Source organism: Gopherus evgoodei, chromosome 1 (genome assembly GCF_007399415.2).
Source record: "Gopherus evgoodei ecotype Sinaloan lineage chromosome 1, rGopEvg1_v1.p, whole genome shotgun sequence".
In the NCBI taxonomy this organism is placed as follows: domain Eukaryota; kingdom Metazoa; phylum Chordata; order Testudines; family Testudinidae; genus Gopherus; species Gopherus evgoodei.
In genome coordinates this window covers 366751317-366772377 of record NC_044322.1, presented here as the reverse complement: position 1 = coordinate 366772377, position 21061 = coordinate 366751317, and the positions used below count along the sequence as shown (strand labels likewise).

At 43.4% G+C, this 21061-nt stretch overlaps 1 protein-coding gene across 2 annotated transcripts in view; it reads left to right on the top strand.

The window, feature by feature from the left end:
* The window catches only part of PPP6R2 (protein phosphatase 6 regulatory subunit 2), a 159943-nt gene that overhangs the window by 97768 nt on the left and 41114 nt on the right, over positions 1–21061 (top strand). For both annotated transcript variants that reach the window (XM_030537294.1, XM_030537206.1), the window contains 9 exons: positions 2706–2909; positions 4527–4591; positions 6891–7006; positions 8221–8306; positions 8699–8779; positions 12691–12788; positions 15186–15243; positions 17644–17771; positions 20117–20292. In XM_030537294.1, coding sequence (XP_030393154.1) covers positions 2706–2909; positions 4527–4591; positions 6891–7006; positions 8221–8306; positions 8699–8779; positions 12691–12788; positions 15186–15243; positions 17644–17771; positions 20117–20292 — 1012 coding nt within the window. The remainder of the gene's footprint in view (positions 1–2705; positions 2910–4526; positions 4592–6890; positions 7007–8220; positions 8307–8698; positions 8780–12690; positions 12789–15185; positions 15244–17643; positions 17772–20116; positions 20293–21061) is intronic.

Below are 21061 nucleotides of genomic sequence, written 5' to 3'. Positions count from 1 at the left end.
GTGGGTGCCCAGGTGCCTGGAAAACCGTACTCAGGGAGTAAGTACTTATCAGTGGTTCACAATCAAGCTGGAAGGGCATATTGAATGGGATCCTGCAGGGATCTGTCTTGGGTTCAGTTCTATTCAATATCTTCATAAATGATTTGGATGATGTCATAGAGATTACACTTACGAAGTTTGCAGATGATACTAAGATGGGAGGAGATGGAGGACAGGATTAAAACTCAAAATGATCTTGACAAGCCAAAGAAATGGTCTGAATTAAATAGGATGAAATTCAATAAGGACAAATGCAAAGTACTAAACTTAGGAAGGAATTGTCAATAGCACAAATTCAAAATGGGAAATGACTGCCTAGGAGAGAGTGCTGCAGAAAAGGATCTGGGGGTTTTATTGCATCACAAACTAAATACAAGCCAACAATGTAATATTGTCACAAAAAAAACAAATATCCTTCTGGGATGTATTAACAGGAAAGTTATGAGCAAGATAAGAGAAGTAATTCTTCTACTCAGAATTGATAAGGCCTCAGCTGGAATATTGTGTCCAATTCTGAGTACTACACTTGAGGAAAGATGGGGACTAATCAGAGAAAGTCCAGAGGAGAGCCACAAAAAATATTAAAGATCTAGAAAACATGACCTACAAAGAATGATTGAAAAAATTGGGTTTGTTTAATCTGGAGAAGAGAAAAGATAAATTGTTGTTCTTATCCACTGAGGACAGCACAAAAAATAATGGGCTTAAATTGCACCAAGGGAGATTTTGGTTAGATGTTAGGGTCGTTAAACACTGGCACATATTACCTAGAGAGCTTGTGGAATCTCCATCATTGGAGTCTTTTGCGAACAGATTAGACAAACACCTGTCAGCGATGCTCTAGATAATAGTGGCCACTGGACTAGGTCACCTATCGATGTCCCTTCCAGTCCTACATCACTATGATTCTGTGATTGTTTCAACATTAACTGTTAAAGTGACTTAGCAGAATGTCTGCAGAATAGCCTAGTTACATATTGTAAAGGCTCAGATGTTTAATGAGACAGACTCCAGATCTCCAAGAACAGATTTTTTTACCCTCTGCTCATCTTTACCCTGGGGTACAAACCAAATAAACTCCACAATAACTAAGAAAATGGCTTAGGAAAAATTATTTCTGATGTTTTCTGAGTGGCACAGTTAAGTTATTGTCAGTGATTATTTTTTGTCATAGCCAACCAAGCCATAAGGTAGAGCGTATATCTTAATTTAGTTGTGCTATGAGGCATAGTTATATTTGTGTATGATTTAGAGGAACTAGAGTGCATTATGTTTGGTTATAACTTATGTGTTGGAAGAGTTTGTTGTGGATGTGAGATATCTGTGAGTGCATTTTAGTGTAATGCTGTTTAGATGTTATACTCCTGGGGGAATTCTGCTCCAAATAATTAAAAATTATGAGCACAATGTTTTAAAATTCTGCAAAATTCTTCATATTTTGTCAAAATAACACAATATAATCACACCAGTTTCAATTATTTTGGTTATTTATTTCAATATACTTGTCAGCAAGTGTGTCTGTAACAATAAAGAGAAAAAAAAATTAAGCATTTTTTTTGACAAATAGACTCTGCATATTACTAGGCATATTAATACAGAACTTTGAGTAATTCATTTAAACTACAATCCAGAATTGTATTTCCCACACCCTGCAGAAGCAGGGTAAAAGCTTGGGGGAGTTGGGATAACGGAGGAGTTGAGAGAGAGGGATGGAGCCTGAGAGTGAACCTGGAGGGTTGTTGGGTATAGGTATAAGTATGGAACAGTTTATTTTGGAGGAGTGGGGGAGAGATTGTTTGGGATTTGGGGAGCCTCCCCCCTGGAGACCTTGGCTGACCCTGAGCCTCTCCCATTCAATCAGACATGTCTGTCCTTATCCCCACACTCCCCATCCCCATGTGGTCCTGCACCCCCCTACTCCCTGTCCCCATATGGCCCTGGAGCCCCATCCCATTCATCCCCTGGCTCAGAGCTGTCACCCCACTAGATCCTGAGCCCATGCCCCTGTCTATTGCCCTCCCCACTAGCCCTTCTGAACCCTAGTCGGTGACCCATCCACCCCCCTAAGCAGGCCTGTGTGCCCCACTCTGCCTCCTACCCTGGCTCCACCGGTAGGCTGCTGTGATGAACACAGATTGCTGCTACCTGTTACTGCTGATCAGCCGGCTGTTCTGGCACCACTGCAGCACTTCTTGGGTTGAATGTATTTTCTGCAGCGGAAATTTTTTGTTGTTGTTCCGGACATGAATTCTGTGTGTATGCAGTGGCATAGAATTCTCCCCACAGGAGTAATGCTGTTAAGGCATGTGAATTAAGATTGTCTTAACTGTTGATTTCCTTGATTTTTAGTGATTATCTTGGTGGAATTAGCACTTGAGCAAAGATAACCCTTATGTTAACAAAGTTTTTGTTTGGTGAATTGGATTACACTTCTGCAGTCTCAAGAGGCCTCAGTTATTGGAGTGAAGCCTGCATAGAAACCAGGCTGCACCATTATAACACAGACTAGCTTATGTTGAGTGTAGTACATTATCTGTACTTTGGGCTGACTGACAGTATGCTTCCACTTAGGGGTGTGTGTGTGTGTGTGTGTGTGAAGTGTAAAAAGGTCTGATCAGACACATGTCTTAAATGGATTTTTTTTTCTATCCTTTATTTTGTTCCAGGACTTATTTTTTAAATACACATGGAATAACTTTTTGCACTTCCAAGTGGAACTGTGCATAGCAGCTATTCTCTCGCACTCTGTGCATGAAGGGAAATCAGCAACAAATGATCTGGAAAATAAAGAGGAGGTGCTGAATGGGAATATGACCACAGAGAACTTGAAGACTCCAGACCACAGTCCAGAGAGTATTATGGTGACACATGTAAGTCTAATAATGTCATTTGAGAGCTTTAGATCAGGGGTCTCAAACATGTGGCCTGCGGGCTGCATGAGGCCTGCAAGGTTATTTTCTGAGGCCCGCGAGTTCCTCGTGGCCCCCACCTCGCCCTCCCCCAGCGTTTACCTAGTGCAACTCTGGCCTGGCACGCACCAAGGGCAGGGCAGGATCCCTGCTTTCCTGGTCTGCCCCCACGCCACTCTGGGAAGCGGAAAGAACGTGGGGAAAGAGATGCAGGGGTGTGTGGTGGTGATGCTTCAGGCACCGCCCCCAGCAGCTCCCATTGGCTGCGGTTCCCCATTCCCGGCCAATGGGAGATGCTGGGGGCGGTGCTGGAAGCAACAGCAACCCCCCCCCCCCGTGCCCTTGCTCCCCCACGGTCCATCCGCTTCCTGGAGCGGAGCAGCGTGGGGGCAGGTCAGGCAGGCAGGGAGCCTGCCCTGCCCCTCGTGTGCGCTGGGCCAGAGCCCGTCCCCCGAGCCCCTCCTGCAGTCGAACCCCCTGCCCTGAGCCCCTTGCTGCATCCTGCACTCGATGCATGCCACACCCCTCCTGCACCCCAACCCACTGCCCTGAGCTCCCTGCCACACCGCTCCTGCACCTTGACCCTCTGCCTTGACCTCATCCCTCCTGCACCCCACATGCCAACTCCCTGCCCTGAGCCCCTGCCACACCCCACCCACCCCTCCTGCACCCCCTGGTGGCAGGGAGGGAGTAGAGTTGGGGTGGGGATTTCAGGGAAAGGGTTGAAGTAGGGGCAGGGAAGGGGTGGGAAGAGATGGGGCGGGGCATCATGGAAAGTGTGGAGCGGGGGCGGGGCCAAGGGTGGCCAGGGGGAGGTGTCAGTAATGTGGCCCTCAGGCCAACGTACTAGTCCTTATGTGGCCCTTATGGTCATTTGAGTTTGAGAGCCCTGTTTTAGATGGATGGATTCAGCACGGGTCCTGGTTAACAAGAGAGTAGCCTGACAAACTGCTCAGGAAGAGAGCGTAATGCTTATCAAGGTGTCTAGACATTGCTTTGGTCTTCCAGTTCTGATTGGAAATGTACTTGCCTTTGTACAGATGATTTATTCTTTCAACTAAAGAGGAAAAATATCACCCGTCTTCGTGAGTTTAGAGATCACTTTTCCTTTTAGTAAAGATGCATAGACACTTTGGACCAAAAAATCCCAAAAAACAATCGTCGTGATTACAGATTCCCAACTCTTTCTGTGCCTGTGCTTCTAATGCTGAGAATATTCTGTGCTGTTGTCTTAAAACCTTGATAGCTCTCTTCATTAATATTATGATGAACCCTCTAAGGGTAAGGTGAAGAATCTTACAGGAATCACTCTCTCTCCCCTCCTCTAAGAGAAGGGAAATTCTGTGACATAGAGGAAGATTGAACCACTTAAGGAAAACTTGAGAGGGTTGCTGGACCTTTTTAGCGTTCTCGTGCAGTTTGTTCTGTCAAGATGAATCCATTTAAAATTTGTCTTAAAGTAATTTTAAGTGATAAAAGGTGTAAAGAGATTAATGAAAGTCATCCGTGGTCTAATATAGGCCACAGGAGTTCCTTTAGCCAGTGTCTGAAATGTTCTCGCTATCTCTCCCACTCTAGCTGTTCCAGAAGTGCTGCCTGTTGCAAAGGATATTGGATGCCTGGGAAGTCAATGACAAAATACAGTAAGGGTGTTTTTGATTGTATGGAGGGCCCAATTTGAGGGCTGCAAATTTTGACTATTGTGTTGAATATTCTTTCAATTGTTTGGACAATAGAGAAGTTTGCTAATGTGCTAGAAAATCAGAAGGCGGATTGTTCAGATATTAAAAATCAAATACATACCCGGTAAACATATACATAGACCCTTGTGGACATGTAAGAGCCTCACAGTGCTCCAACACAAACTTCATTCTTGGTTTCCCAAAGAACATCACATAGCACATCAACTTGCTTTTTTTTTTTTAAAATAACCTATGTACTGTTTCCCCCACTTTTGGGAGAAGAATGTCTGGGAAACCCTATTTGAGATTAGATTTCTTGTGTAATTTTCTAACTTTGGAAGCCATTCAGGGAATGTGGTGATTGGTATGAAATACGACTCTAAAAATAAAGAAAATAGACTGATGTGAAAGAAAATGATCTGGACTTCCGTTTCCTTGCTTGCCTAAACATTTTGCTGCTATTTATAGAACTTTACAGCTTCAACATGCTGTAGAGGCAATTTGCTAATTTCTCTTGACAGTCCCCCTGCGTTGTAGATAATGCACTGATAACCATAGTTGTCTGTCCGTATTACTTGAATTTTGTTTTATAGATTTAAATGATTGGGGGTGATGAAACTTACTCAGAGTGTCACAGCTAATACAAGGTAGAACAGATTGTTTAGCCTAGGTAGTTAACACACATTTCAAGGTGAGGTGGCCCATTAACACCTCTTCCTTTCCTCCTTATGACTTGTCTCTCTCACCAACAGAAGTTTGTCCAATAAAAGATATTACCTCACCCACCTTGCCTATCTGTCATCTCTGTTTGGGCTTTGACTTCTGTCACTCTTTGAGATTCAGGAGACACTTGTGGAGCTCTTGATTTAGCTCATAATGCTCGAATTTTTAGGCATGACTTCATGTAATTAAAAGGAACATCCTGACTAGGGGGGTTGTATAAAGCCTATCACCTTATTATCTAATACTGAATTTTACAGTAACATCATGAGCAAAACAGGGGAGTCCTGCAACTGGTGTTATGCAGGTCAATCTGGACGATCAGGGTGTGCCCTTCTGGCCCTAAAATCAATCAGTCTATGAAAACTCCAAAGCATTTATGGGGAATTGACATTAGAACAGCAAACCGTCACAAAATTAACTTTTGATATATTTCAGTTACTCCAAAATATAAAGTGAAAAGTTTTACATGTCACTGAAGTACTACTGAATGCTTTTATCATCAACATCTCCTCCAGGAGCTCAGATAAAAGAGGTGGTTTTCTTTTTACAGTATTTTGTCTAGGGTTCAGTAGCGGGTGACATGGAGACTTCTTTTCCATTGTGTTTCTATGATGTTTTTAATGTGCTTTGGTTTGGACTAGACTCCACAATATTCAGCAGGGCTGCCTGTGTCAACCTTGCACACAGTTAGAGCTGCACAAGTAATATTTGACTCAAACCAGAATATTTGATGATATATTCTGTAATGTGAACGAAGGGTTGAAATGAATAATTAGGTACTTGCTTGAGTTCTAGCCATTCTTTTGATTGTCAGCACCTGCCAGTTTGAAAGCAGTTCTTCTATATTAGCTGAGTAGTTCTGGTCTGAGCTGTGTAAATGCCGCCTGCTGACCTGCCATCAAAGCGAATATATTTTGATTCCTGAGTCACTTCTCTCCTTTTCTGCATAGTGTGGATAGGAGGATTGGCTCAGCCATTTCACTTACTGATTGATTTTGAGATTGACACTTTCCTTGGATAGCATTGGAGCAACAAAAATACAGGGACAACGTGACTTTGTTATTATTTGACTTAATTTTGATTTTTTTTTTAATTCTCTTTGAGGGAAATATGTCGTCATAGATTAGGATCTCTTTTGTTCTGTCTTACTTTCAACTGCAATGCCAGTGCTTTTTAAATACAACGATTCAAATCTTTCTCTGTTGCTGTGTCTTTGTTTCAGGGAAGTGATGATTAAAAAACGGTCTAGTTCTATGCTAGTATCTCATAGCTGCTTTTATAGATGACTAGTAAACCCGGTGCAATGGGATTTCTCTCTTCCCTTCTCACTATCTGACCGAGACAATATGAACTGGTTCCTCTGTTGTGAGACAGCACATCCCTATCAGCCTGTTCTGTGTTGATGCAGCATCTTTACATCTGCCACACTGGTAGTAATTACTGTTTACACACGTTAAATTGTGGCAGCAGCAGATGACTCTTAAGAATTTGTTGATGAGTGTTTTGTTGAACTGGTACTGACTGTTGCTGTTTTCAGGGCAGAAGGTGGAATGAGGCGAGGGAATATGGGCCACCTTACCCGAATAGCCAATGCTGTGGTACAGAATATGGAGAAGGGGCCCATGCAGACCCAGATCAGTGAATTCATTAAAGGTACATGGTCCTAGTCCCTGTTCCATTACATGTTTTTCTGATTGAATAGCTCCTTCTGAAACACTTTATTTTGCCTTGTTTTACATGCTCGTAAGAGTCCAAATGCCTTGTTCAACAGGAGGTTGTACGTTTTTGCAGTACCTTAGATTTACAGAGGAGAACGGGGCCCTGTCGCAGGAAGCTGATCAAGAAATGACAATAAATAAAGTGTGGGTGTTGGGGCTTAAGAGGTGTTATGGGAGAAAGTGGTTTCTATTAGTAAATTATCACTAAGGTTTGATTCTCTGAGAGATGTACAGGGGCAGATGATGTTCTTCTGACCCCACTTCACTTTGGCCTACAGTTTGAGAACCACTGCGTAGCCTACTTAACCCTTTGTTTGTCTAAGAGAAGATAAGCATACCCAATTAAGTATGTTAATTGAAAACACATTGGTGCAGATGGGAGGAATCTTTCACCTTCTTGGCTTCTTACATGCTTATCAAACACTATTGTTAGCAACTTGAGAAGTTGCACTGGGCAAGAATTTGTAAGCGTTGTCTTCTAGTTTGCTTGGCCATTTAGGGGCTACACTGGCTGAGGAATTTGCCTTATTTCTATTCTCTTTAGCTCTCTAACCCGGTTCATTGCACTGGAGAATAGCATGTTAAACACTGAGCTAGGCCCAGAACTGAGGTGGTATATTATAATGCATGGGCAGAACTAGTAGTTACAGTACATAGTATCCAAGGAATATGAAATGGCATGAGTTAACTTTGCTTTGGAAGTCCTTAGGGATGGAATCTCTCCACGCTCTGATATCCATCTCAAACAATGCCCTCTGAGCTCTTAAATGACACCTCAAATGTACCCCTCTTCCTCAGGTGTGTGTATTTCCAGTCTTGGCCCCATATATTTGTTTTGTCTTCTGTTTGCTTTGTTGGATTCTCGATTGACTTTCAGTGTTTTGGGTCATAGGAATGTGTTTAATCTTTTTAAATATCACCATGTTTTTGTTGTACAAGTGCTGAGGGATTAAAAACGTTATATAAAATATTGCATCAGGTGTTGAGATGCATATACCCTAGAACACTGTTCCTTATTCGTCTGGGGTTCTGAACATTGTGTAACATATGGGAGAGAGTGAGACTGATGTGTTTGTTCCATTGACTGGCACTGGTTCTTTGTTCCTTGAACTGTGAGGTAACTATGGTGGTGTGACCCATTTGTTATAGAGCTACCTGAGGATTGCAGAGGGAGGTGGGAGAGCTTTGTAGAAGAGACGTTAAGAGAGACAAACCGGAAGAATACAGTGGATTTGGTAAGGACAGTACTAAACGCTTCTGCATATTTCAGATGGGCCTGCTGCTTTCTGGCACCTGTTTTATTTGAAAATTGTCAGTTTTATGCGACTTTTTCTGTGATATTTTTCCTTGATCCTACAGCGGGTATACAGAGGCCAGAGCAGGAAGTTATAGTTAACCTCACCTCTATAGTGCTGAATGTGAGGGATTTCTCTCTGACCTAGCGGCAATACTACTGTAGCTTGGCAACCTCTCTGATGTCTATTGTGTCTCATGATGTTGGGCTCTGAAGGAAAATAATTCCTACTAGATCGCTTTGGTCTCTGGCTGTCACAGATTTTTAACAGGGCAAGATTATACTGTGACCTCTCTTGGTTTTCCCTGACATTCATTTTGATCTTTGTTTCAGGTGAGCACCCACCATCTGCATTCTTCCAGTGAGGACGAGGACATCGAGAGCGCTTTCCCCAATGAACTCTCCCTCCAACAGGTGACAGACTCTGTGCTTCGTACTGTTGCCAAGAAGCACACTACATCTGGCTTCATCTTTAATCTTTCTCACTATGGTGCAGCTTCCTGACTTCTTATCAGGGTCTAACGCTGCTTGTGTGTCTGTCTAATCCATTAACAGTAGAGATGTTTTTACAGGAAGAGAAGAACAATTTGCCCAGTATTTGAACCTTCTCACTCTATAAAGTTTTTATGCCTAGTGGAAAATATCACTCACTCACTGCAACAGAGGGTAGAGCTGACCATTGGTGAAGACTGCTCTTCTGCTGGAGCTGCCCATGGGGAAACCAGAATTTTGTTAGAAGGAGGCAGTGTGACCCGTTAGGTTGAGTACTGGATTGGGAGACCTGGATTCTCTTCCCAGCTCTCCAGCAGCTCTGCGGTATGATCTCTCTGTGCCTTAGGTTCCTCAGCTTTAAAATGGGGATATAGTGATACTTACCTCTTTTGTAAAGCTCACTGAGATCTATAGGTTAAAATGGTATTATTTATAAAGGAAAAGGAAGGCAATTGTATAGGTCTTCTCTTATAAAATGAGAGAGCCAAATGAATGGGTGAATTTTGCTTTCTTGTGTCTGGAGGCAAATGTTTGAAATTTCCTGATGGTTACTGGTAGAGCCAGGTTGGACAGCAGCAGGGCTGGATTAACCCATCATTGGGCCCCAGGCAGACATACACTACGGGCCCCTACCTGTGCTGATGGAGGTGTGGCCGGGCCTAATATGGATGAACAGTGTTGTGACCTGGTGCACGAGGTCACAGCACCACTCAGGTTTGGCCTGCCTGTGCTTCCATCTAGTGAGCAGGGCCCTGAGTAGTGGCAGGATGAGCAGCTGGTCCTGGCGGATCTGTAGTATGGCAACCCTGACCACAGTGAGTGTACTGCAGGGTGGGCCCACTCCCCCTCCAATGAATTTTGGCCCTAGGTGCCTAGTTTGCCTGTGTATAAATCTGACCCTCGTCATTGGGAGCACTCTAAGGGCTGCTGAAAGGTGTATTTGCATAGTGATTGTTAGGTGAGAGTAGAATGGGAGGAGAAGTGTCTCTAGACTCATGAGGACAGTAGAGGCGGAGTTTAGGAAAGGGCAGGGCAGATTAGATCCAGCAAAGACATTTTAGGTAGTTCAGGGTATGTCTATGCTACAGGATTATTCCGACTTTACATAAACCGTTTTTTAAAAACATTGTATAAAGTCAAGTGCACGTGGCCACGCTAAGCACATTAATTCGGTGGTGTGCGTCCATGTACCAAGGCTAGCGTCTATTTCCAGAGCGTTGCATTGTGGGTAGCTATCCCATAGTTCCCGCAGTCTCCCCTACCCATTGGAATTCAAGGTTGAGATCACAATGCATGATGGAGCAAAAACAGTGTCGCGGGTGATTCTGGGTAAATGTCATCGCTCAATCCTTCCTCTATGAAAACAACGGCAGACAATCATTTCGCGTCCTTTTTCTCTGGATTGCCCTGGCAGATGCCATGACATGGTAACCATGGAGCCCGTTTAGCCTTTTTTCACTGTCACCGTATGTGTACTGGATGCTGCTGACAGAGGCGGTACTGCAGTGCTACACAGCAGCATTCATTTGCCGTTGCAAGGTAGCAGAGACAATTACCAGCCCTATTGCACGTGTGCTGCTTTGGAAATTGGTGGTGACGGTTACCAGTCATATTGTACTGCCTGCTGCTGTCATGGATACTCCTGGCTGGCCTCTCTGAGGTCGGCCGGGGGCGCATGGACAAAAATGGGAATGACTTCCCAGGTCATTCCCTTCTTTATGTTTTGTCAAAAAATAGTCAGTCCTGCCTAGAATATGGGGCAAGTGTACTAGAGAACCAGAGACTACAGCCTCTCCGTGTCAGAGCCCCAGATATCCTGCAGAAATCATGAGCTGCATGCCATTCTAGGGGGTACCCCTGCAACAACCCCACTCGTTGCTTCCCTCCTCCCACACCCCTCCTGGGCTACCGTGGCAGTTATCCCCCCATTTATGTGATGAAGTAATAAAGAATGTAGGAATAAGAAACACTGACTTTTTTTAGTGAAAAAAAATGAGGGGGAGGCAGCCTCCAGCTGCTATGATGTTCCAGGCAGGACATCTCCATTATTCATTAAAGGATGTGGGGGAGAGGAGCACAGCCTCCCACTGCTATGATAGTCCAGAATCTCCATTAGACGTGAAAGGGGGTAGGGGGGAGAGGAGCTCAGCGTCCAGCTGCTATGATGAGGACGGTTACCAGGCCTATTGCACGATCTGCCAGGACTGAATCTCCAGGACACAAAGCTTAAAGAAGGGAATGACCGGAAGTCATTCCCATTTTTGCCCAGGTGCCCCCGGCCGACCTCACCGAGGCCAGCCAGGAGCACTCACAGGATGATGATGAGGATGGCTATCAGTCATTTTGTACCGTACCGTCTGCCACCGGGGAGGGGCGGGGAGGGGAGAGGAGAGGATGCTGCTGTTTAGCGCTGCAGCACCATGTCTCCCAGCAGCATCCAGTAGACATACGGTGACATTGAAAAGAGGGAAGAAACGATTTTTTTCCCTTTGGGGGGAGGGTAATGGGGGTAAATTGACGACATATTCCCTGAACCACTAGCAACAATGTTTTTGACCCTTCAGGCATTGGGAGCACAACCAAGAATGCAAATACTTTTCGGAGACTGCAGGAACTGTGGAATAGCTCGAGCCCTCAGTCCCCCCTCCCTCCCTCCATGAGCGTCCATTTGATTCTTTGGCTTTCCGTTACAGTTGTCACACAGCACTCTGTTGAGTCCCTGCTGTGGCCTCTGTCTATCATAGCCTGGATATTTTTTCAAATGCTTTGGCATTTCGTCTTCTGGAACGGAGCTCTGATAGAACAGATTTGTTTCCCCATACAGCGATCAGATCCAGTATCTCCCGTACGGTCCATGCTGGAGCTCTTTTCAATTTGGGACTGCATCGCCACCCGTGCTGATCAGCGCTCCACGCTGGGCAAACAGGAAATGAAATTCAAAAGTTCGCAGGGCTTTTCCTGTCTACCTGGCCAGTGCATCCGAGTTCAGATTGCTTTCCAGAGCGGTCACAATGGTGCACTGTGGGATACCGCCCGGAGGCCAATACCGTCGAATTGCAGCCACACTAACCCTAATCGGACATGGCAATACCGATTTCAGCGCTACTCCCCTTATCGGGGAGGAGTACAGAAACCAGTTTAAAGAGCCTTTTATATCAATATAAAGGGCTTCGTTGTGTGGTCGGTTTAATGCTGCTAAATTCGGTATAAACGCATAGTGTAGACCAGGCCTCAGTTTTAGCTAGTCGTATAAAACCAGGTGTGGGGATTGTAGGGACACCCTTAACCTGAAATCTAGTGAGGTTCAAAAACGGAGTTTCAGGTTACTTACCCCTTCACCTGAGTCCCCCAGCCAAATTCTGTGGTTTTGCAAAAACACTTTTCTTTTCATCCCAGAATTTTCTTTCCCTGGTTGCTATGTTAAAGCCCCCGGTAAAAACAAGGGAAATTAACTGACTTCTCTCTACAAGGGAAATGGAAATTTCCTCCTTGCACTGGTGGGATGGCAGTTTCAACAGCTGTGCTAACAGGAGGACTTCAATACACTTGAGGGTCAGAAAAACAGGTGTTTGCTGGCTACTGCAGCAAAGTCCTAACAAACAATAGTGGTGGAGATGCCTGGCCTGGAAAATTGAACTATTATTATTATATAGTTAAGTTTATTATAGTAGTGTCTAAGGGCCAACCAGGAATGGGGCCCCATTGTGCTAGGCGGCAAACAAACTTAGAGGCGTAGACCGTGGGTAGGATAGGCTTGATTAGCAGCATATTCTTGTAATGTTTATTTTAAACTCCTTGAATTGCCTTATAACCAGTCTGGTTGCATCCCTCAGGCATTCTCAGAGTACCAAATCCAACAGATGACAGCCAGCTTTGTGGATCAGTTTGGCTTCAATGACGAAGAGTTTGCAGACCAGGATGACAATATCAAGTGAGTTCAATTTTCCAGTTTTGTCATGCCTACAGTTGAAGAGTGGCAGTCAGATGAAGTCCCGGAAGAAGTTTTCATCTTCCTCATGTATAAGGAAGTATGCAAGTGATAAGGCAATTCCAAAAACTATTAAGAAGGGAGAGGTGGATGGATTTCGTGTTACAGAATATTAGGGTACGTCTACACTGCCCCCCCCCAAATAATAATAAAAAAAAAAAAATATCCAGCCCTTGGTGGTGAATCTCAGAACCTGGGCTTGTGCTCGCAGCTTAATCTACAAGGCTAAAAGTAATGGCATAGACGTTCTTGTTTGGGCTCTGAAGTGGCGGAGGTCTGAGAGCCCAGCCTGAAGGTCTACATGGCAATTTTATAGCCCTGCAAGGCGAAGTCTGCTGACACAGACCAGTCACTGGTGTTTTATTGCAGTGTAAACAAACCCCCACAGCATGAGTTCACTGCAAATCAATAGAATTTGAACCCTGGGTCCTGACTTAAGTCAGGCTTGGACTCTCCACCCTGTGGGGTTCTGTGACCCCGGGTCTGAGCCCTCGGTTTGTATGAGGAGTTGTAACTATGCCTAAGTTTGAACCTGGGGCTTACACTGCACTGCAGACATACCCTAAGTGATAATGACTGTGCCGCTGTTACTTAAGAGATGCTAATCTCATTAAAAACACCTCCCCATCCCCATCTCCCAAGATTTTCACCACCCTTATAGGTTTCTGTCATTAAAAATAAATTATAACATCTTGTAACTGTAGTTCATATAGCATTAGAAAGTAAGAGGTCTCCTTCCATTTTATGAGACTTAATTTCAAATAGAAAAATGCTAGAGGCTGATGGACTTAGTGATGTGGTTATCAGTGGAAAGGGGCAGTTTTGAGCCCGGAAAGCTCTCTGGTAGCAAAATGACTCTTTGAGTCTTTTGCAGCTCCTATTAAATCTGAGTTATTGGGAAGTTCATTGTTTGTTCTCTTCATGGCAGAGCTTAAGTCACTACCAGGTCCTGAGTAAAACAGCTGTTTTCAAATTGCTATTTCATGTTGTATGCCAGCCTCAGATGAGTTTGTACTGTCTTTAGAGTCACCCTCAAGAAAGTACCAACCAGTATGTCCTGAAAGCTGTCAGTACCATCTAGCTCTGAAGGTCTCAGGATTCTCAAAGTTCTAGGGTCTCTGCTAGAATGATATTTAAATAAATGGAAGCTACTTTTCAGTGTGAAGGGAGGATCTTAGATATTCTCTAGCCTTTTTCTTGAGCTTTGTGGTCCTAAGGGCCATTAATAGGGCCAACAAGTTCCAATCCAGCGTGCAATTGACTGATTATGGGGTAATTGTCTTTCACATTTTGTAATAAAATAGGAATTAAATCAATTATTGGGGGGAAAAGCAGCATAAGTTCTATCAGGAATCATGTAGAGACAGTTAATGTAAAACTGGAGCTGAACGAGAATTGTAGCTGGAACATACTGTCCATTCCCATGAGGATGAATAGGAAGGGAGAGGGAGGAAAACAATGGCTCTTCCAGTGAAGGATATTTGTTGGTGAAACCTTTGAAAGAAATGACTTAAGATATAATTAAAAATGACCCTTTTTTTAGTAGGATGGTAATTTTAATATTTTTTAATAATTTACAACAGATGCCTAAATCTGGGCAGTGTTATTTATGTCTCAAATGTTATCAGTTAAAGCTATTAAGTTAGTGCATGTGTAGATGCAGCATAAAATCCCCCTCCTCAGTCCCCTCAGGTTATTCCAATTAACTGCACTCTTGCCCTGTGGAACCCTGTCCTGTTCTAGTAATGGTCTCTCTTAACCTAAAGTGCCAGGGTGAGCTATTCGATGGTTTTTGTGATTTGCATCATTATCCACTAGGGACTTGGAGCAGCTACATAAGTGATCAGTAAGGACAGAATATGATTATATGAGAAGCTCTTAGAGGTTTGTGATCAGCTGGAATTGGCTTTATCTTTGGGAGCTTTGTCTCTGTCTCTGACTCAGTTGAAGGAATTGACAAACATTTGCAGGCAGCATTTGTACTCTGCAGGAGTTGGCACGTGACAGCCAGTAGGGGTTTGGTTTATTCTCTGTCCCACTACATTGCTCTATACGGTCAAAATAGCTTATGAGCTAGGATAGTCCTACTGGTCTCAGTCTAAGGAGCTGAACAAGATCTAGGCGTGTTTATCCTACAAATGCGATCTGCAGAGAAGCAGAAATACAAGGTTACATTATTTTTTTCCCTCAAGGACTAGAGTAAAGAAATCATTGGGTTTGAATAATACAGCAGTGAGTGTTCAGAGAACCGCAGAGAAGTTGGGTTGCAAAGTGTCTTTATATGTTTAGCTGTCTTTTTACCCTGTTGTTCCAAGCCCTTATGCAGATTTCTCTTTGCAGTGCACCTTTTGACAGGATTGCAGAGATAAACTTCAACATAGATGCGGATGATGACAGTGTAAGTGGGGTTTCTGGATATTTATTGAACAGGACTGACTCCGGCAGGTCAGTCCATGCTTGAATCAGATGCAGCCATTTGCATCTTGGAGAAAAGGGGTGCTGTATTTTATTTATGTAGTAAAGAAAAAGATGCCCCAGTGCCTATCTCCAAGCAAGGGAATCAGGACACTGAAATCACCTTACTGTATAATTCTCTTACTCTTTCAGTCTGCTGTTGCATGGTCTAGCTCTGAAACTCCATTACAGAAGCAGCCACTGGAGCTGGATGGTGTGCCTCTGTCTTTGCTAGTAAATACCCTATGAACCTGCTGTTGCCCGTTCTCTCCCTGCCACCCATTCTGTCTGTTGAATAGGATCAGAAGTTGGTGAATACAAATATTAGAAAATTGGTTCCTTACAGATCTGAGTATTGCCACCGCATCGTTTGTGTCTCTACCATACTGTCCTGAGCCAGTTGGATGATGGTGCAAGTCAGAAGTCCCCTACACCTGTTTCCTGACAAACCTTGTTCCATTCAGAACTGAGGGCATTTGATTTCCTTAGTCTTAAAACTGCTGCTTTTGACAACTTTCCTTACACTGCTCAATGAAAAATTAGTTCCTTCTCCCTTTTCTCTCTTCACTCCTCCGGCAACATGTCTGAGATGCAAAAAGTCATTGTGTTTTGCTTGAAACTGCAAACTAAAATCTGCAGCCCCAGATAGCATTTAATATGCTTAGCTGTGCTGTCCTAACTAGAGAGAGGATTTTTGGTAGTGAAATTTCACTGCAGCCCTTGCTTATGACAGTACCTCATAACTGACACATACTTAGAACCTTTTATCCAAAGATCCCCAAAGTACTTAACAAACTTGGCAAACTGATCACAAATTGTATATGTTCAGAAATATGTGACTTCACCAGCCACTGAAATGCAGCCGCTGCTGGGATGGAAAGTGCTATGTGTTGGACAGAGCAAGAGTTCAGGAATAGCACACCAGTTAGAATTACAGGGTGCTTTAACTAGGAAGAATGTAATTACTCAGTTGAAATTTAGCCTAAACGCTGAGATTATGCTGTGGGAAGTTCATTTGTCTATGAGGAGTGGACTATATCCATGACATCATCTCTTTATTCTCAAAATTCCAAACTGGAAAATTTGTGAGTGAATGATTTACTGTATATACTTGATCATAAGCCGGTTCGTTTATAAGCCGACACCCTCTACCCCCCGCCCCCCGATGGATAAGTAAAAATGGAAATTTTTTATGACCCATTCATAAGTCCACCCTATAATTCAGGGATCGGCAAACTTTGACTTCTGAGCCATCAGGATAAGCTGCTGGCGGGCCGAGATGGTTTGTTTACCTCGAGCATCTGCAGGCATGGAGGTAAACCTAAATAAACAAAATGTCTCGGGGTGCCACCTGCTTACACTGAAGGGCTGGGACAGCAACTGGTGGGGAAATTTTTTAGGTGGAGAAACGGGGTCAGGGGAGTAACCCCTGTGACCACTCCCCACATGATCCCACCTGCAGCCTGGGATCCCCACACTTTCCCCATCCCATCCTTTCCCACCTTATCTGGGGAGGACCAGAGGAGGATATCTCTGGCCTGGCTGGAGCTGTTCCAGCAGGCAGACAGTGTGGTCGCAGCCTGCTCTGGCAGACCAGACCGGACTGTGCGGCTGCAGCATGTTCCAATGGGCTGGGCTGGGCGGCTCGGCCACAGCCTGCTCTGGCGGGGCAGGGGCTGAGCAGCATGGCTGCAGGCTGCCAGCTCCAGAGTTGCAGCTGTTTTGGAGGCTGGGGGGAGAGCAGTGTGGCCAAAAGCAGTGTGACTCTGGCCCCGCCTCTTCCCTTCTGGCTGTGCTGCCTCTCCTTGCTCCCTCTGTTGGGGGGAGGGGCTGTGTCCCACCTCTCCCTCTCTATACCTGTTCATAAGCCAACCCCCTTCTCTGGTGCTTCCCTTTTTTACTAAAAAAATTCGGCTTATGAACGAGAATATATGGTACTTTGTCTGAAATATCTCTGAGACAACCCCCTATAGCAGAGAAGCCTCCCTGCCGCAATGGGTGAAGTGGAGAGATTTGTATGACAGGATGACTATGAAGCAGCAAGCAGGGATACCTTTTATTTCATACGCAAGCCAGGCTGTGACAGCCTTATTTCTTATTTTATATCATCTTGGCTTCCTGCCTCCAGGCTTACCAGACCTCTTTCTGACTCTTGGCCCTTTCACTTATGTATATTGCCTGTTCCTTATCCTGGGTGAAAGTAAAGTGAAAAGTGTATGTATGCCTTCGGGGGACTAGATGTATATAGACACTGTGCTTTGTGAACTCTGCTCTGCACCAGCATTCTTGTTGCTTCCGCCCCCAGGAATCTGCAGAAACTGATTTCTGTTGAAATTTGTTTTAGCCAAATGCATCCCTCTTTGAGGCCTGCTGCAATGAACGGATCCAACAATTTGATGATAAAGAGGAGGAGGAAGATATCTGGGAGGAGAAGGAAATAACCTATGCAACCCAAGTCAAATCAAGAACACGGTAAGGTGAAAGCAAATGGTCTGTCTTTTTTCTCTGAATACCGTCAGTTTGTATATTCCAGTTCATTATTCCTCATAAATATGTGCTTTGAAGCCTGTTACTTGTATAAAACAGAATGGCTTTATATGAGCTGCTCCTATAAAGAGATTATTGCTTGTCTTAAACTTAGAGCAAAACACCTGTCATGTACAAATGAGGCCAGGCTTGAGGGCATGTAATAATGAGGGAAACACTAGGATACACAACCAGATGTGGAGGAGAGAAACTGCCTTTATTTGAAGAATTTTTTAGAAGCCATTTCTTTTCTCACCTCCCAGAAACTGAATGTAAAGCTCCTGTCTTGTTCCAGAGGAAAAGGTAGAGAGAACAGCGATTAATTTGTTTAATAAGGAAGGAGATATAGGGTTCTTTTTAAAATTGTGAAAAATTAGTTTTTGATGAGAATTAGGGCTCTTACATGTTGTGTAGCTGGTATTGTAATGAATTTGCAATTCATCCCTTAGATTTATTATTTAATAAAAAATTCTTCTAGATGTGGACAAATTGGACAACAGAAACAACCAAGAGGCTGAAATTGAATTGTGTGAAATGTAGTAATATTCTCAGTCCAGTTGCTAATGGACAGTTATTTGCATCTCACAAGCCACCAGGCCAGGTGACACTAACTTGCCTGCTGTTCTTGTTCTCAATCTCAATTGAGATTGAACTCACTTCCCTGGCCTAGAAATGATTCTTCTAGGACAGGGGTTAGGTACTGTAGAGGGGTTGCGTGGGGAAGCTTGCCCTGCTGCTGCCTATGCAGTCTCCAGGGCAGTCAGTTCCAGCACTTTTTATCAGCTGCGAATTAATAAATCCTAATGGGATGGGTATGACCGTTCTTGGTGTCAGTGAGAATCAGCCCTTCAGTTAAAATCAGTCCTGCAAACTGTGACACCAGCTGGTTCAATAACTTTAACTTTTTGGATGTGGAAGGGGACAGCTTCCAGATCAAATCTTTTTTTTTTTAATTAAAGATCATTTATATTGTCAATTTTGTTTATCTTTTGCTTATACTTCCGTTCTGATGCTTTTTTTTGTTATTCTGGACTGATCACTCATCCCACCTTTTCAATCATTGCAGTATGGAAAATGTAATTGAGTAAAATCACTGTGTTTTGGTCAGTTTCCATTTGAGGTGTGTAAAAGCAGAAAGATTTGTTTATTGTCCTGTGTAATTTTTGTTTATATATAACAAGTATACTCCCTCTTATCCAACTCTCCTTTTCCCAAAAATCTTAAATGAAGAAAGTAGTCTTGTGCCACCGAAGATGAACCTGTATTAATTGAATTAGGAGTTCTGTCTCCTTTCTGTGTACAAGGTTGAATGGTCAGAAATATGTAGCTACTGCTAGTAGGAATGAAAATTGTGGGTGCAATAAAGTCATAAATTCTCATTTGATTAGATAAGTCAGACTTTTAGTGATCACATGAAAATTGATTTTTTTATTCAGACTCAGTTATCTTGAAAATGCTTGTATGTGTAAATTAGAATATGGAAGATTGTTTGCATTCATGGTGTTTTATATCCTCAGGGTGCAATGCATACATTAGCTAATTTAGCCCTCCTACCCCCATCTTAGAAGTGGGGAAACTATGAAAGAATAATTTAGTGACTTCAGTTGTAATTAAAAAGAAATCTGTTAATCAAACTGTACAATGTATGCTGTGATCTCTATGACAAATCTACCATCCCTTGAATTCTATTGTCTTCTTCCTCTTTCCTTCCCACCCAGTTCTGTACTTTGGTCTCTTGCCTTTTTTGTTATGGTTAGTTTAAAGTAGGTGCTCCTTAGGGAAAGACTGTCTTTGGATGTGCCTGTAAAGTGCTGTGCATACCTGTGATACTACTGTGAATAATAATCATTGACTTATGAGAAATGATTGAGATTTGTTTGTATAGCTTTCTTTAGTGATGGCTCAGGGAGAAGGGTGTAGTAAACATAGGACCAATGAGGAGTCCGGTGGCACCTTAAAGACTAACAGATTTAGTTGTTAAACACAGGAGGGATTCTGTAGGGGTTTACTGGAATATAAATGGGAAATTATGGGAAGAAACTACAAAACAGAAAATGTAGGCTGAATGTTAGGCTGAAATTCATGAAGGACATTTATTAAGCTGAGGAATATCTCCTGTAGGACGCCACGTCATTTAGAATATCAAACGCTACATTGATGAAAGCATTAAAAGACACACTTTAAGGAAGCATCTGCATTGCCCCTTTCTTCCCCCTCCTGATGGAACTAGCAGATACGGGATGGACTACATGGCCTAATAGGTTTTTCTAACTCTAATTTCTGCGATTTAGGTTTGGAGTGTCTCAGACCTCAGAGAGTTCCTCAAAAAGTGATCTAGAGAATGGGGATCGTGATGGCAGTGTGGACTCAGAAGAAGAGGAGGAATCAGAAGAACAAACAACACCTGTCACCGAGAACACCAACAAGAATAATCCTTCTGAGCAGAAAGACTCTGACTCTGCTGAAGGTAAAAAGTTCAACATACCATCTGTCATGGTATAATTCCCCACTCTGAACCTTAGCGTCCAAAAGATGGGGTACCAGCATGAATTCCTCTAAGCTCAATTACCAGCTTAGTACTTGTAGCGCTGCCACCAACCAGGAATTCCAGTGCCTGGTACACTCTGGTCCCCCCAAAACCTTGCTTGGGAATCCCCAAGACCCAGACCCTCTGGATCTTAACACAAGGAAAGTAAATCCTTTCCCTCACCATTGCCTCTCCCAGGCTTCCCGTCTCTGGGTTACCCTGGAAGATTACTGTGATTCAAACTCCTTGAATCTTAAAACAGAGGAAAATTCACCTTCTCCCCTCCTTCTCTCTCCCCCTCCCAGACTCTCCCTGAGAGAGAGAGTAATCCTAACACAAGAGAGAAAATTAATGTTTCTCTCCCCCTTCCCTCTTTTCTCCCCACCAGTTCCCTGGTGGATCCAGACCCTGTCCCCTGGGGTCTCACCAGAATAAAAAAACAATCAGGTTCTTAAACAAGAAAAGCTTTTAATTACAGAAGGATAAACAGTAAAAATTATCTTTGTAAATTTAAGATGGAATACATTACAGAGTCTTTCAGCTATAGACATTGGGAATACCCTCCCAGCCTAAGTATACAAGTGCAAATTAAAATCCTTTCAGCAAAATACAAATTTGAACTCCTTCCAGCCAAATACACATTTGCAAATAAAGAAAACAAACATAAGCCTAACTCGCCTTATCTACCTAGTACTCACTATTCTGGACA